This window comes from Euprymna scolopes, chromosome 22 (genome assembly GCF_053919585.1).
Source record: "Euprymna scolopes isolate OS-2025 chromosome 22, ASM5391958v1, whole genome shotgun sequence".
NCBI lineage: Eukaryota > Metazoa > Mollusca > Cephalopoda > Sepiida > Sepiolidae > Euprymna > Euprymna scolopes.
The window spans coordinates 6906143-6924375 of NC_136503.1; the positions used below are offsets into that span (position 1 = coordinate 6906143).

Here is an 18233-nt window from a genome sequence, read left to right on the forward strand (position 1 = left end):
TATATATATATATATATATATATATATATATAGGCGCTGTATGTATTGCACCGACACATAGAAAGTTGTAGTTAGCATCTGATGGTGCGTTTAAAACACTGAGAGGGAGATGCATCCTTAATATTCGTTAAGTAATGCGTCTAGGATGAGGAAAACTGATATCAAACCTAAGATCTACTATCTGTTCTGTTCGTGGCAATCAATTGTATCGACTGAGGTAAGCAGTTGCCCCAAAAGTGAGGACGATTCTACACAAAGCCATCGCTTGTAGAAACAAATCATCTGTGTGGATTTCGAACAACTTAATTGTGTGAAGGAGAGTCCATTTATTATTATTATTATTATTATTATTATTATTATTATTATTATTATTATAATAATAATAATAATAATAATAATAATAATAATAATAATAATAATAATAATACATATAGGTTTAAGATGTTCATAAGTAGGTACTAATGAATATAACGAGGTTGTTAGATAGTGCTCAATAATATTTTTTTATTTTTATTTATTCGAAGGTAAGTAGTCGCTATTTGGTCGCTACAAAACCGCCATCTGTTTCAAACAATGAAACTTCGCCTGGCGACCTGGAACCATTCGACGGTATAGAAAAAAAAAACTTTTTTTCTATAGTGTCGTATGCTTCAGGGTCGCCTGATGAACTCTCATTGACTGAAACAGATGGCTGTTGGTAGCGACCAAATACAACTATTTATCTTGGAATAAATAATAATAATAATAATAATAATAATAATAATAATATATATATATATATATATATATATATATATATATATATATATATATATATATATAACGTCAGAGGTTGGACACTGTCGTTAACGATATTACATGCTACTATTTAATGTGATGAAAATAAATAAATAGAAAACTACTAAGTAACGATAAAAATATATCAGTTACTAACTGTTTTGTAGCCTCATTGTTAGAGCTGCCGACTATTGACTAGATTGCCATAGGTTCGACTCATGGCTTGAGATGCGTGTCAGTCTAGTCTCACTAAAGAGTTTTGATACTGTGAAACAGTTTGTCTGTGGATGATTATATATATATATATATATATATATATATATATATATATATATATATATATATATGACGAATCCTAGCGTGGATGAAACACGGCATATTCTGTGTAGCTTAATTGCCATATATATTTTTATAACTTACTATATATATATATATATATCTCACCTGTCTGTTTAAATGTGTGTATGTATGTTTGTATATCTACCTAAAGCTTTCGATCGAGGCGACGGATTTTCACGAGATTAGTATCACTTTGAAGCTCGACCCTTCGGACGACAAGTATCGAAAAATTGGTTTAAATCATTCCTTAACCCTCAACTGGGCACTTTTCTACACAGAGGAGTCGCCTTTTTCGCCGATATTTTTGAAAGTCATCCCCTCTTTTTGATTGATTAGCCTTAATTTAAAAATTAGTCACTTCCGGTTTGGCGATGTGACACAGGTTAATGTTTTCGTTAGCCTATGGCAGAGCTTCTCTCAAAGGTTCAACTGACATTTGTTTTTTAGTGGTGGAGCACCCCTTTTGTGTTTGGTTTTAAAATCTAGGGAGATCATATCCACGTAGTACTTCTTGTTATTCTTGCATTCCTTGGCAAATATTGTCGCTTTTGGTTAGAGATTTATTTTGTAGTGGACATAGTGCACTAGTTCTACTGTTATTACCTTTCTCTTTATTATAGACTTTCTTATTTCTATTTATGTGTTTGGGTTATTACTATTTCTAGTGATTGTATTTTCGTTTTTTTTTTTTTTTTTTTTTTTTTTTACATAGGCATCACCACATTATCAAGGCCCAGAGGCCACTCAAGGATAAGGGTTAAAGAGTGTACAGTAGAAATTGGACAATATAGTAATCATTAGTAATGAAAATTTGGTAAATTTGATAACTTATATGGAACGGCTCATCAAGAACTTATTTACTTTAGACTTGAACACAACCATATTATAGTCAACCGGAAAGCAGGAAAACGGAAGACAATTCCACAGGCGTGCAGTTCTAAGAAAGAAGCTTTGTTCATGGAATCTACGTTTAGGTTTAGGCACAGATAAAGAGTGGGGGGGATTATTGATAGTGTTTACAGCTAGACGAGTGTTTCTTGTGAAAGTTTGGCGAGGGGGGACCATAGATTGAAGCTCAGTTGAACACTTTCCATGAAAATAACGATACATCAGAGACAAACTCGCAACATCTCTTCTGTGAGATAGAGGTTGCAGTGAAGAGAAAAGGACATCTCCTACGAGGCTACGAAGTCTATTTTGAACTCTATCAAGGCAGGCCAAGTCCTTTCTAGCAGCTCCTGCCCAGATGTGGCAACAGTATTCCATCTTTGGACGTACCTGGCTCTTATATAGATAGAGAATAGCATCAGCAGTGAGATATTTACCGGATCGATAGAAAGATCCCACCATTTTTCCAGTGTTATTTTTATTGCTTCTATATTGACCATCTTTTATGCATTTTGTTATTATTTTCTCTACTTCTCTCATTTAGTATTTTGTCATTGTGTGCTTTAATAATTCTCCCCAAGTTCTTACAAAAAGTAAGACAGTTTTAATTTATCCTTTTTATTAAAGATCTTGTGCAAGGGATTAATTACAGAGACGAGTTTTTGATGATATTTAGGAATTGCGTGCAAAGTTTAGTTTTAGCATTTAATTATAGGGCGGTGTAAACCAGAATGCATTTTTCTTATATATATATATATATATATATATATATATATATATATATATATATATATATATATATATATATATATATATATATAAGGACATAAGACGGCTTTCATACATGTACTTTGAATTATATTATTTTTTTCGGGGGTGTGGCCTATAAGCACTACAATAAGTGTTTTTTGCAAACTTTAAAGATTTCCATTTCCTTTTATCTACATTTTTTCTTCTCCAAATCATTTTTGATTCCATATGAAAAGGACTTTCACACTGTTTTTTTTATGGATATATATTTGTCTTTGAGTAGTTGTTTATTGACCTGCCACAATTCAACGAAACATGTGTAAGACGTACTTCATAAAAATGAATACAAAATTATGCACGTGAATTAAATATATATTCATGTTTGGAAATGATAACTAATATATATATATATATATATATATATATATATATATATATATATATATATATATATATGTGCGGAGAGAGAGAAAGGTCGAAAAGTAGGGAGAGAGAGATTAGAATCGTTCATTCTAAATATCATCACGGGCAGTAATACTATTTCATCTGTAGTCGAGGAGGAAAAAAAGAGTGACAGGATTTCATAAACATATTTTAAGAGAGGGTAAAAATGATAGAGATTAAATTAATAAACGATGAGTTACTTGATGTGTTCTTTACAAATTAAAACTCATTAGAGCAATTTAATTAAAAGTGGTTTTTTTACAGTTAGCTTAATTCTAACATCGACGAATATTTTAGCATTTATTTTGTGGGATCCAAATATTTAGGAAAATAATGCATTTGTCCTCTTGAGAATAAGCAGACATCCTCACTGTAATCTCTGAACGCATATACCATTCACTGGACAAAGCGGGAGAGGGCAGAGCGGTAGCTCTAGATATATCTAAGGCTTTTGACAGGGTATGGCATGAGGGTCTCCTCAGGAAGATTAGATCTTACGGTATCACTGGTAGAATACTTAACATAATTAAATCCTTCTTAGATAAGAGAAAAATCCAGGTTGTCCTCGACGGTCGTACGTCTAAACAATATAATATAAATGCGGGAGTGCCCCAGGGATCTATCCTTGGTCCTCTGCTGTTCCTGATATTCATAAATGACCTCCCCGACAAAACTGCCTCTGAGATGGGTATATATGCTGATGACACCACACTCTATAGCAGGCACGACAGGAAAACAAATGAACATATATCTAAAGTAATGGCAGAAACACTAGAGGATGACCTCAAATCAGTAGTGGAATGGGGACAAAAATGGATGGTAACGTTCAATGCCACCAAGACAAAACTGGTTTCATTCAATAATTACAAGAAACCTTCTCTACCACCTATAGCAATGGCCAACAACTCTTTAGCTGAGAGTACGTCTTTCAAGCTCCTTGGCCTAACGTTCACAGGAAACATGAGCTGGAACAATTACATCGAGGGCATTGCCAGGGCCGCTGCGAGGAAGGTGGGCTCTCTCTACCGTGCTAGAAAACTTCTAACACCCGAAAGTATCATGTACCTCTATAAGGCCACTATTCGCCCATGTATGGAGTATTGCTGTCATATTTGGGCCGGTGCATCGGCTACTAGTCTCTCGCTCCTTGACAGGGTTCAAAAGAGAGTCGCAAATCTGATAGGCCCTAAACTGGCATCAAAACTTCAGCCTCTGTCCCATCGTCGAAACGTTGCATCCCTCTGCCTGTTCTACAAGTATTATAATGGTGAATGCTCTGAAGAACTGCAAGCACTTGTGCCCCCACGACGTGAACACCCTCGACAGACCCGACAAGCTACACAATCCCACCCCCACACTGTAGAGATCCCTAGATGTAAAAGATCCTTCTACTCCAGTAGTTTCTTCCCCAGAACTGCTAGACTTTGGAATTCCATTCCAGGTCACTGCTTCCCCAACTGTACTGACATGCATAAGTTCAAGTGCAACGTGAACCAACATCTCGCTGCCCTAATCCCTACATAGTACCCCAGTAGATGTTTCCCTTGATAGTAGCCCCCTACATTAAAGTGGCAATGTGCCTTGTTTGGGGTGAAAATGTAATAAAAAAAAAAAAAAAAAAAAAAAAAAAAAAAAAAAAAGCAGATGATCTAGTTGAAATTTATTTCTTCATATTTCATGAACTATTCATGAGATTATTCGATTGAAACGTTGATAACTCAAAAACTATCGACTCAGGATGAACATTTTGGATGAAACTTTTTTTTATTGTTCTTAAATAGCTTCACATTCATACATTGAGAGAAAATATTAAAAGTTTAAATTCTGTAAAATTTGGACCATGACGAAACATTTTATAGTCATGTTGCCACGTTACAGTTTTCTAAGATTCCGGACTTCATTGGCTACAATATGGACCATCTAGAAAGTCTCTATTATGAACAGAATCGGTGGGTGACTTTTACTCTTTTCGTGACCTTGACAATAAATTTTGGCCTTGATATCTCAAAATGCAATCAATAAAGTTAATTCAAGTTAAACTATGCCCGATATTTTGCCCAAATTTAGTGACGATTAGTTAAGTAATTCGGACACTAGGCTGTAAACAGACAAACAAACAATAAAAAAAATAAACAAATCAACCGGAAACATAACCTTTTCCTTAGCAGAGGTAAAATACCATAGGGAAACAAAATTTGATTAGCTACGCTTTAGTATTCATTTATTCATTTATTTATTTTTTGTAATGTTCAGCCCCAAACATGGCATATTGCCTTGGACGTAAAGAGCTACTGTTTTGGACCATGTTCATGGTAGATGATCGAGATGTCGGTTTACATTGCATTTAAAGTTCTGCGTGTCAGTACAGTGATGGAAAAAGGTAACAGGAAGGAAAATGGTGGGATCTTTTTATCGATCCAGTAGATATCTCACTGCTGATGCAATTCTCTATCTATATAAGAACCAGGTACGTCCAAGGATGGAACACTGTTGCCACATCTGAACAGGAGCAGCTAGAAAGAAATTTCCTGCCTTGATAGAGTTCAAAATAGACTTCGTAGCCTCGTAGGAGATGTCCTTTACTCTTCCCTGCAACATCTATCTCACAGAAGAGATGTTGCGAGCTTGTCTCTGATGTATCGTTATTTTCATGGAAAGTGTTCGACTGAGCTTCAGTCTATGGTCCCCCCTCGCCAAACTTTCACAAGAAACACTCGTATAGCTGAAAACACTATCAATAATTTCCCCCACTCTTTATCTGTGCCTAAACCTAAGCGTAGATTCCATGAATAAAGCTTCTTTCTTAGAACTGCACGCCTATGGAATTGTTTTCCGTTTTCCTGCTTTCCAGGTGACTACAATATGGTTGTCTTCAAGTCTAACGTAAACAAGTTCTTGATGAGCCGTTCCATATAAGTTATCAAATTTACCGAATTGTCATTAATAATGATTACTATATTGTCCAATTTCTACTGTACACTCTTTAACCCTTATCCTTGAGTGGCCTCCTATGTAAAAAAAAAAGAAGAAAGAAAAAGTCTAGCAGTTCGAGGAAAAAGGCGCTAGAGTATAAGCCTTTCTGGCATCTAAGGACCTCTCCAGTGAAGCTTGTTGCTAAACATGTTTGTTGGGGTATATACGTTGAAGGGATACAAGCGCGAGGAGTTCATCAGAGCATTTTCTATTAAAATGCTTGTAAAAATGCCACAGAGATGCAACATTTCGCTTATACTTAGGGATATTAGCAATCTTCACATGGTATTTCCCGTAAGTATCCGATGCCCTAAAAATAGTTCTTGATAGAAGAATATTGTGAAAACGAATATCAGCAAAAATCATTATGAATGATGCTCAACAACATAACTCAATCCCTTGGCCTTTTGGCTAGGAACAAAGTGTAGTCTCTGTTCTGATGCTACACTTCACCTTTTCTGTCATCGATCAGTGGAGGAGAAATTCTTCATGATCGAAATAATTTTTATTTTTATTCCTACCCAGAGTGCCCCTTTTTGGGGAACTGGATTTTCTCCACATTAAAAACCGACTTTTTGTCTAACTCTGCCCACATGGGGAGTCAAGTAAATGGAAATCTTGTAAAGTAGACATTTATGCCAAATCCTATCAAGGGCATTTGAAATGTCAAAAGCTATTACTCTAGAAAGAAGCAGTCATCAATAAATTCACTGATCCTGTGTGATATTACAGTCAGCATATCAGCTGTTGATTTTGTAGAATAAAAACTATATTGCCTGTTAGTAAACAGGAATTTCAATTTTTTTTCTGTTCTCGGTGAGTGTAGGAGAAGTCCTTTATGACTGAGACAATTTTTATTTTTGTTCCTATCCAGAGTGCTGCTTTTTAGGGAGTTGGATTTTCCCCACATTAAAAACGATCTTGTGTCTAACTATGCTCTTGCGTGGAGGCAAGTAAATAGGAATATAACTCAATCCCAGAACTAAAGTATATTTTAGTGTTAAGAAAGTATATAAAAAATCGTAGAGAAAGAGACGTTGATTAATTCACATTTCGTATAACCATAAACAGATAATTGCCAGGCAACATATCGTCTGTCTGTGCAAATTTATTTGAAACATAACTTTTTAAAAATAAAACCGTAAAAAGTTCATCCATTGAATTTAATAACGAAGCAATACAGTAAGTAATCCAATGAAACTTCCCCTCAAATCCGATTTAAAAATGCGAAAAGGAACCGGCATGCAACAGTTATTTAAAAATATATATTATTTTATACAATGCTTATCATTATCGTTGTTAAAAACGAACAAACAAACACGAAATAATTCAAAGGACTTATTTTCAACATTTCGTCAGACGTCTGGTACTTCTTCAGAATTATTTCTATATTAAAAAAGATATATTTAAAGAAATCTGTATGATGTACGTATCCATGAGGGAAAGAAAAAAATCGTACACCAAAAATCACGTAAATTAATCAAATAAATTTATTTTTAAATAAGAAAATAAAATTTTGTGGCTAAACAAACAGCGACGATATCTTGGAAACAAAGGAAAGTAACTAAAAATAAGTGAAAGTTGCGAGATTTTATTTAGCCATTTTTACATGGAGACATTGGGAAAATCTCAAATTCGCGTAAAATGGGTTTTCTTCTAAAAATAAAACTATTTGATCAATTTACGTGATGTTTGGAATACGGTACTACACTACATATTACAGATTTTTAAAATTATTTTTGTTTTTCAATATGGTGAAATTCTGGACAAGCACCAGATTATATCCCTCTATTGAATTATTTATTCAAAAATATTTTTTCTGTACATAAAGTCAATTAAGAGAAAAACTAAAGGGGGCGGATAGGGATGAGGTTAATGATCGAAACGAAAATGAGAGTAAAAGTTAAAAAAAAAAAAGACTCCAGGACAGTGACGGTAGATTCAGTTCAATTAAAATGAAAACAAACTTACTTGTCATATTTTGTCCATGGAGATCTCCCATATTGCCAAAGTTTAGAATATTTTTGTCTTAGATTTTATGTTCGTGTTGTTTGGAAGATGATGTATCGTATGTTGGCGATTAGACGTTGCACCTATTGACCTCGTTGTTGTTTGGGATATTTTTTTGCGCTTTTTTCATTTTTCTTTTTTTTTCTTCTTGTTTTTACCATGTCCTTTATTTCTCTATACACTTTTTTATTCTTTTTTCTTTTGCTTTCTTTTTGTTCTATCCCTTTTATATCTTTATGTATTCCTCTCTTTTACCGTTTTCTTTTTCCCTTTTCTTCTTTTCCTCCTTTTCTCTAACCACTGTAATAAAGATGCCTCCCCTCCCGAAGTTGCCGACCTTCGTGCTTAGTAGCAAGTCCGTTTCCATAACATCGATAAAGACGAAACGACGTTCTGAATCGAAGTATAATGTGCAAACCCTCGGCTTTGTCCCAAATATAAAACTGGATTATCTCATCTTGTCCAAAGACCCATTGTCTACCAAGAAGTCCAGGATAATTAAAAAGGAAAAAAGAAAGAAATGACAAGCCTCCATGACTCTGATATTCCCTACCCCCCCCTTTGCTTTGATTCCTGCTGCTACAAGTCCGATAATAATTATTTTCATAATTAATTAACACTATTGTATGATTATGATGATTTCAGCATCTTATCATGTCCGAACAAGTCCGAAAAAATCCACCCATTAAAAAGGTTGGTGGTAACAATTCATTGTCAGATAAAGATGTTTTGCGACATTAAAGCCATTATTTTTTCAAGGTTTCCTAACAATGCCTTTTAGTAAAAGGTCGGTGGTGATGGGGCAAGATTGCCATGATGGATACACTTATTAACTGTGGAATCAGCTATTCCGATTTCAAATCCTATCAACTCTATTGTATTCAATTTTGCACTCATATGTTGTAAAATTTATGAATCTGTAATGCTTTCGCCTCCAGCTATGGGTAAAATATCAAGTTGTGTTCATATAAAGGGATCGTTCGTATAGATATTGTTTTTCGGTATTAAATATCCCCTCTCCCCTAAAACGGTCATTGTTATGACGTGCGTATCTCATAGAATAGATGCTGATTGGTTAAACAACGTTTACCAATACTGGTTGGTTTTGAGACGTAGTTTTATAGGTGTATGCAATTTGCATATGATTCAACCTCGTTCTGAACCTGTCTTTCGTTGTTTGTTTTTGCTTCTTCTGATGATTCTTGTTTTTTTTTTTTTGTTAGTGAGTCCGAGACCTAATTCAAACGAACACTAGAAAGCAAATAGCACTTATTGCTACGTTTTTCGTTCTCCGTTTCATTTAGATTCGCCCACTTCATTACTTCCAAAAGCAAGTAAGTTTTCACAGGAACGTGTCAATTCAAATTATTTACAGCCAATGAAAACCACTAAAGTAACAAGTGTATGTGAAAGCAATAAACCGACGCGAACTTAGAAATTCCTATAAAACAAAACAGTTAAAAACTAGAGAGAGAGAATTCTTAAAAACTAGAGAGAGAATTTCGCATCTTGAAGAGAAACCCAAGAACGTACGCTTAACAACCACCACCGTACCTTTAGTCCAAGGAAGCAAATCGTAAAGGAAAGAACTCAGTGACTCACATACACGTCTTATTCGTCTCGCGTACACATTCTTACACACGAACGAGCACCAGGCGAACAAAAACAAATTTCTACTCATAGCTAGATAAGCACTAATATGAACAAAGTAAACCAACGCACATGCACAATGCCAATTGAAATTGGGTGAAATTTTAGATGTAATTACTTGGACATGGGTCAATCATTTTAATTTCATTTGAGACAAAAACAATAAATATTAAAGGGGTCAAAATTGCGGCCAAAGTAAAAAAAAAATTGACCTCTGCGGTCTCTATCAAATTACTCAGCCAATTTTTGATCTAAACATTTGAAATTTTACATAAAGTGTATTCAGACATAGGACAAGCTTTTTAATTGGTTATTAGCCAAAAATGTGTCTGTCAAGGGGGCAAAGTTCAAAAGATTTGAGCTTTCCGGTCTCTAGCAAACTATTCAAGCAATTTTGGGTCTAAACATTTGAAATTTTACATGAAGGGTTTTCAGGCATGCAGCAATCTTTTTAATCAGTTTTTTGGGGCGAAAATTTGGCTGCCAAGAGGTCAAAGTTGAAAGAATTGACCTTTGCAGACTATACCAATCTCCTCCGCCAATTTTGGGTCTATACATTTTAAATTTTACATGCAGGTTACCTGGACATGAGCATGAGTCAAACTTTTTAATATATATATATATATATATATATATATATATATATATATATATATATATATATATATATATGCACATAAAGTTATGAACAGTACATAGAGCCCAAGCAAAGCCGGGCTGAACTGCTAGTTATATAATATAGTGTATATTTCTTCAGTCTTCACAGACTATGGATACCCATTGTAATGGTGCCTCCACGTGGAATTTTTGTGGCAAGAGTTGTGCAATTTCCAACCACACATCTCCTGAGTCGGCGTTGTTAAACATTAGTGGAAAGTGGAGGTTCAAGGCGAATGGAAACAATGCCGATTTTAACAAGATACACCTGAAGAAGGCCGGAGGTTACATCGACTGAAACGTTGTGAAAATAACATTCATTCTATTTATCTTCCAAACATGTTTATTGTCTTTTTTCTGTTTTGCACACGATGGCTCCTGTAGCTTTCTGTATCGGGAAGCTTTCTGTCGAAATCGGGAATCTTTCTGTCGAATACAGGAATCTTTCGTAAAGATAAAGGGTTCCGTTCGAAATTCCGTGCAGATTGTAGAGTGCGACAGGAGGATTCCCGAGTTCGACAAACTACACCTGAAGAAATTTGGAATTGATATTGGCCGAAACGTTTTGAAAATAACATTCAAGATGAGAACAGTAGTTCGAATACTCCAACCTTAACCTCGTAAACCTAAATATACAGTGACTGGGCAAAATTTCTTAGCTCAATTCCTAATACCTACTCGAATTATAACGTTATCCTGAACCCAAACCAACATAAAATTTAAAAAAAAAAAAAATGGAAAAACCTAAGGTAAAAGTCCTAATCTGCACTAACGCTTTTCTAAACAAGCCCTCCCCCCCAAAACTGCTTCCACTGCATGCCCCTAAATCACTTTGAAGAGTGTAACTATTCATTAGATATATAACCTCTACAAACTAACCCTGTAACATTAACTAACGACGCAGGGTCGCAGAAATACCTGGAGTAGGACCCAGATGTGGAGCAAACCCTCTCAGGGCTGATGGACCCAGTAGATCTTCACAGATCACCCGTCTAGGAGAAGGAAAACTCTGAAACTAAACGAAAGTGGAGGGAGGCCTCTCCAGTCTTGGACGACAACCTTCCTAGAGCTGGTGACTCAAACAAATTACCGGTCTGCAAACCTAAATTGCTCAAGGAGTAGATAGGCTCTGTCTATTGCCGGCTTCCATACTCCTTCTTTGCCTATTAGTCAGGTGCAGAGACACTATCTCAGAGACACTATCGCAAGTGAATCGACAAAACACTAAGTGGTAGATCTTGTTTCTTGTTTAGGGCATTAAATGCCATTCCCCCACTCCCTACACATCCCACCCCTCATAACTAGGCAACTGTGCAATTAGATTGGGGTGATCTTCTTCTGATGGGCTGAGGGTACCGGATTGACAGTTCCTGGCTGCTGTTTCCGACTGGTAGTACAGGTGCCCTAACTCTTTGGTAGCGCTTAGAGCGGATGCTCCATCAACAGTTGTATAATATCAGGATGTTTGTAGTGCCATGTCGCGCATGGAAAGGGACCCTGCACTCATCCCCGATGGGCTTTCCTGAGGCCACAGTCCTAGTTGAAGAAAGGTCAGCTAATGATCTACTTGTGTTGCATGTCTGATACCCTGCATAATCTCTTGTACAGCTCCTCCTCACCTAACTGAAACTCTTTAAAAACATGATGACACTACAATAAAAAAAATAAGCTTAAACCAGGCCTAGGGACAAACAAATCCAACGCCTCCTCCCCTGAGGCTTGCATTCACTAACATCCGTGGGCTTAGAACTAATTTAGCTGATGTTGAAGCATTTCTCCTAACAAATACCCCGGATATCTTAGCACTAAGCGAGACTAACCTACACTCCTCCATCCCCTCTAACTACTTTAACATGCCTGACTATCTCCCACTCTGCTGTAAGGACTCTGACAGACACATGCACGGACTTTGAGTTTACATTCGTAACACCCTCCCCCTGACTAGAGAAACAAACCTAGAAACGAATGATCAAGCCTTTATGTGCTTTAGGCTAAACATACAACACAACATTAGCTACTTTTATTTTCTCTACCGCTCTCCCTTGACCCAGGACTGTACCATAATAAACAAAGTCTCTGACAGTATAGACACAGCACTCTCCCTCGATACTAGCGCACAAGTACATGTATTTGGTGACTTTAATGTTCACCACAAAAACTGGCTTGGATTCTCTACTCACACAGATGCAACGGGCAGCACAACACATAGTTTTGCTATATCTCACTCCCTATCACAAATTGTTACGTTTCCAACCCGTTTCCCTGACCAGCAAGAACAACAAGCATCACTTCTAGATCTGTTTCTAACTACAGTTCCCGAGGATTGTACAACAAATGCTGACAGCCCACTCGGGAACGCTGACCATGCAGTGATAATGGTAGAAATCGCCCTAAATTTTAGACCCAAAACTGAAGAGCCAGTGCTCAAAACAATGAGATATTATAAAAAGGCTGACTGGGAAGCCAATCAGAGATCTTATCAGAGATGCCCCATGGGGAAATATTTTTTCTCTTCCTGCTGAACAGTGTGCAAATGATACCACTGAATGGTTCAAAACAGCAATGGAAGCACATGTTCCCATGCGGAAATTTTATAGCAAACCTCACTCTCCCCAATGGTTTACTTCGACTTGCGCAACTGCCATTGCTCAAAGGCAGCATGCATACCGCAGATTTAACCGACATAAGTCCAGTTCAAACAAACAGAAGTATATAGAAGCTAGAAATAATGTTAAGAAAGAAATAGCGACAGCTAAGAGAGAATTTACTGAAACCACTAAAAAACGCATCAAAGCACAAAAATTAGGAAATCGTGACTTCTGGAAAATCTACAACAGTGTAGTAAATAATGGGCAATCAACAATTCCCACGCTAACCAACAATCACGAGGTTGTTTGCTCAGCAACTGACACGGCTATTATGCTTGCCAGCCGATTTGCCTCGAACTCCACACTGGACCCTTCCAACCACCCCCTGCCTGACTTTCCTTTGTGGACAGACGCCACGCTAGACGATCTAAAAACCACCCCTGCTCAGGTACATGCTATCATAAAAAATCTTGACACTTCAAAAGCATGTGGACCTGATCTCATCCCAGCTGTGCTATTAAAAAAGTGCTCAGCTGAAGTAGCTCCAGTTCTCTCCAAACTCTACAACAAATGCCTTAATGAATCATGCTTTCCAGGCTGTTTGAAAACTGCTTCTGTGGTACCAATATTCAAGAATTCTGGCGAAAGAACTGACCCATCAAATTATCGCCCCATTAGCCTCCTCCCACTCTTCGCCAAAATATTTGAGACCATAATTAACCATGCTCTAGTCCGGCACCTTACAGATGCTAAACTTCTGACTGACAAACAATATGGATTTAGACAAGCCCGTTCCACAGCTGACATCCTCACTGTAATCTCTGAACGTATATACCATTCACTTGACAAAGTGGGGGAGGGCAGAGCGGTAGCTCTAGATATATCTAAGGCTTTTGACAGGGTATGGCACAAGGGCCTCCTCAGGAAAATTAAATCATATTGTATCACTGGTAGAATACTTAACATAATTGAATCCTTCTTAGACAAGAGAAAAATCCAGGTTGTCCTTGACGGTCGAACATCTAAACAATATGATATAAATGCGGGAGTGCCTCAGGGGTCTATTCTTGGACCTCTATTGTTCCTGATATTTATTAATGACCTCCCCGACAAAGCTACCTCTGAGATGGGTATATATGCTGATGACACTACACTCTATAACAGGCATGACAGGAAAACAAATGAACACATATCTAAAGAAATGGCAAAAACACTAGAGGATGACCTCCAATCTGTAGTGGAATGGGGACATAAATGGATGGTCACATTCAATGCTGCCAAGACTAAACTGGTTTCCTTCAATAATTATAAGAAACCTTCTCTGCCACCAATAGTAATGGCCAGTGACTCTCTATCTGAGAGTACATCTTTAAAACTGCTTAGCCTAACGTTCACAGGAAACATGAGCTGGAACAGTTATATTGAAAACATTGCCAGGGCCGCTGCGAAAAAGGTAGGCTCTCTCTACCGTGCTAGAAAACTACTGACACCTGAAAGTATCCTGTCCCTCTATAAGGCCACCATTCGCCCATGTATGGAGTATTGTTGTCACATTTGGACTGGTGCATCTGCTACTAGTCTCTCGTTCCTAGACAAGGTTAAAAAAAGAGTCGCCAATCTGATAGGCCCTGAACTGGCATCTTAGCTTCAGCCTCTGTCCCATCGACGAAACGTTGCATCCCTCTGCTTGTTCTACAAGTATTTTAGTGGTGAATGCTATGATGAACTGCAGACACTTGTGCCCCCACGGCGTAGACACCCTCGACAAACCCGGCAGGCAGCTAAATCCCACCCCCACACAGTAGAGATCCCTAGATGTAAAAGATCTTTCTACTCCAATAGTTTCTTCCCCAGAACCGCTAGACTCTGGAATTCTATTCCAGGTTCCTGCTTCCCTAACTGTACTGACATGCAGAAGTTCAACTGCAACGTGAACCGACATCTTGCTGCCCAAATCCCTACATAGTGGCCCAGCAGTTGCTGCCTCTGATAGTAGCCCCCTACACCAAAGTGGCAATGTGCCTTGTTTGGGGTGAAAATGTAATAAAAAAAAAAAAAAATAACAGGTAGAATATTTTCCCCTATTAATCCATAATTAATGCACCCAACGTGAGTGGTGCTAAAATTGGTTATTCAAAAATTTTTTTTTATAGCATTTTAACCCCAAACTAGGCATGGTGCTACTTTGGTGTAGGTGGTTGCTATCTGGGACACAATTGCAGGAATACTATGTAGGGAGTTGAGCAGGAAGATGTTTTTTTACATTGCACGTGAACTTCTGCATGTCAGTACAGTTGGGTAAGCAGGAACCCGGAAGAGAATTACAAAATCCAGCAGTTCTGGGGAAGAAACTGTTAGAGTAGAAGGCTTTCTGGTATCCGGGAATCTCTACTGTGTAGGGGTGGGATTTTGCTGCTTGTCAGGCTTGTCGGAGTATTTACGTTGAGGTGGGAACTAGGGGTTGTAGTTCGTCGGAGTATATAACATTAAAATACTTGTAAAACAGGCAGAGGGATGCAACATTTCGTCGATAGAAGAGAGGCTGAAGCCTAGCTGACAGTTCGGGACCTATAAGCTTGGCGACTCTCTTTTGAACCCTATCCCAGAGTGGGAGACTAGTAGCAGACACACCAGCCCAAATGTGACAACAATACTCCATACATGGGCGAATGGCCGTCTTATAGAGGTACAGGATACTTTTAGGCATTCGTAACTTTCGAGCATACTAGAGAGGGCCCACCTTCCTTGCAGCAGTTGCGGCAATGCTCTTGATGTATCTGTTTCAACTCATGTTCCATGTGAACATTAAGCCGAGGAGTTTGAACAAAGTACTTTCAGGTAATGTATCATTAGCCATAGCTATTGGTGGTTGAGAAGGTTTTTTTGTAATTATTAAAGGAAAGAAGCTTAGTCTTAGCAGCATCGAATGTTACCATCCATTTTTTTCTTCATTCCATTACAGACTGGAGGTCTTGATGAAGGGTTTCCGCCGCTGCCTTAGATATGTGTTCATTCATTTTCCCCATTGTGCCTGTCATAGAGCATGGTGTCATCAGCAAATATACCCATCTCAGAGACAATTTTATCAGGGATGTCATTTATGAATATCAGGAATAATAAAAGCTCAAAGATCGACCTCTGAGGCACACCCGCATTTATACCATTGTTTTGGCATACGTCCATCGAGGACAACCTGGATTCTTTTCTTACTTAAAAAGGATTTAATTATGTTAAACATTCGTCCAGTAATACCATATGATCTGATTTTCCTGACCCTCGTGTTATACCCTATCAAAAGCCTTAGATATATCTCGGGCTACTGTCCTTCCTGTTCCTGCTTTATCTAGTATATGGTATATATGTTCAAAGATTACAGTTAGGATATCTGCAGTAGAATGGGCTTGTCTAAATAATAAATAAATAGATCTAGAAGTGTTATGCTACCAACTGCGTCTGTGTAAGTAGAGAAACAAAACCAATTACTGTGGTGGACAGTAAATCACCAAATACATGTACTTGCGTATTAGTATCAAGGGAGAGTGCTGTATCTATGCTGTCAGAGACTTGATTGATTACAGTCCTGGGTCGAGAGAGACCTGTCGAGAAAATATGAGTAGCTAACGCTATGTAGCAGATTAAGTCTAAAGCACATGAAGGCCTGATCTTCTGATTCTAGTTTCGATTCTCTAGTCAAGGGGAGGGTGTTTCGAATATAGACCAGGTCTGTGCATATGTCTGTCTGAGTCCTTACGGCAAAGTGGGATATAACTAGGTATGTTAAAGTGGTTAGAGAGGATGGAGGAGTGTAGGTTAGTTTCACTAAGATATCCGGGGAGTTTGTTAGGAGAAATGATTCAACATGATCTAATTAGTTCTAAGGTCATGAATATTCATGAATGCAAACCTCAAAGGAAGTGGCAAATTGATTTTGTTGGAGTTTACGCCTGGTTTAATTACCAACATTCTAAACCACTCGGCCAAGGCCATCAAATCTGTTGCCAAGATTGCTGAAAAAATGGTTGGGTCACTATACTGCTCCAGTAGATATTTCAATCCTCTATCTGTATAAGAGCCAGGTTCACTATAAAATGGAATACTGTTGCCACATCTGGGTCAATACGTCTTATCCTGCCTTGATAGAGTTCAAAACCGGCTTCGAAACCTAGTAGGTGATGTCCTATTCTCGTCCCAGCAATCTCTTTCCCACAGAAGAGACGTCACGAGCCTGTCTCTGCTCTATCGCTATTTTCATGGTATGTGCTCGACTGAACTCTAATCTATAGCCCCCCTTGCCAAACGTTCACAAAACACTCGACTATCTACAACTACTATATATGATTTCTTCCCACCCTCTCTCTCTGTGCCTAAATCTAAACGCAGATTCCATAATCAAAGTTTCTTTCTAGAACTGCGTGCCTTTGGAACACTGTTCCGCTGGCCTGGCTCCCGGTTGAATTTGAAGCCAATGTAGTTCTTGTTGAGTCGTCCCCATAAATAATCAAATTCTAAATAATTTACACAATTACGAAACCTTGAGTGGCCTTTGGTCCTTGATAAGTGGTGACTCTCAAGTAAAAAAAAATACCAATTATTGTTATTTATGGTTGTATTTTTTCTATCAATAACCAGCAAATTGATACAGCATGCAAATTGTCAAGTTATATTTGTTTTAGAAAAAGGAGGTGCTGCTGTTGTTGCTATGTACAACTGGAAATTATTTAAGATGATGTCCATTTAAGAAATAATCCAAAGCGAATTAATCATTTTTGGAAAGAAATAAAATCAAAATACATTTATTTATTGTTTTTAAGAACATAGACAAACGTTTCATACACAACACACAGACCAATCAAATTGGATATCATCTCCGTTTTAGACAATTAAAAGAAAAAAAAGTCTTATAATATTGAATCGCAAAGAAAAAAATATGGCAGGACTGCTTTCGACATCAATAGTTTGGTTTGTTTGAAATAAATAGTGCTTCGATTTCTTCTAAAGATTTGTTTTTCGTCTCGGGTTGAAGAAAATAGCAAAATATGGCGCCAATCAAAGCAACGGATGACATCAGATAGAAGACACCTGTAACAGAAACGAGAGAGAGAGAGAAAAAAAGAATTTTAAATGATGTTATGAAATGCAAACGCTTTTAGGTGTATC

General features: G+C 37.4%; 2 protein-coding genes across 4 annotated transcripts in view; both read right to left on the reverse strand.

Moving 5' to 3' along the window:
• The window catches only part of LOC145243775 (uncharacterized), a 36576-nt gene extending 27767 nt beyond the window's left edge, over positions 1 to 8809 (reverse strand). Inside the window, exon 1 of one of the 2 annotated variants that reach the window (XM_080106816.1) lies at positions 8143 to 8809. In XM_080106816.1, the coding sequence (XP_079962942.1) occupies positions 8143 to 8173 (31 nt within the window). In that variant the 5' untranslated portion in view covers positions 8174 to 8809. The remainder of the gene's footprint in view (positions 1 to 8142) is intronic. The other variant, XM_080106817.1, reaches the window with a different exon arrangement.
• Positions 8810 to 17838: 9029 nt separating this feature from the next.
• LOC145243870 (proton myo-inositol cotransporter-like) overlaps positions 17839 to 18233 on the reverse strand; it is a 53145-nt gene continuing 52750 nt past the window's right edge. For both annotated transcript variants that reach the window (XM_080106939.1, XM_080106941.1), the window contains exon 9: positions 17839 to 18155. In XM_080106939.1, coding sequence (XP_079963065.1) covers positions 18025 to 18155 — 131 coding nt within the window. In that variant the 3' untranslated portion in view covers positions 17839 to 18024. The remainder of the gene's footprint in view (positions 18156 to 18233) is intronic.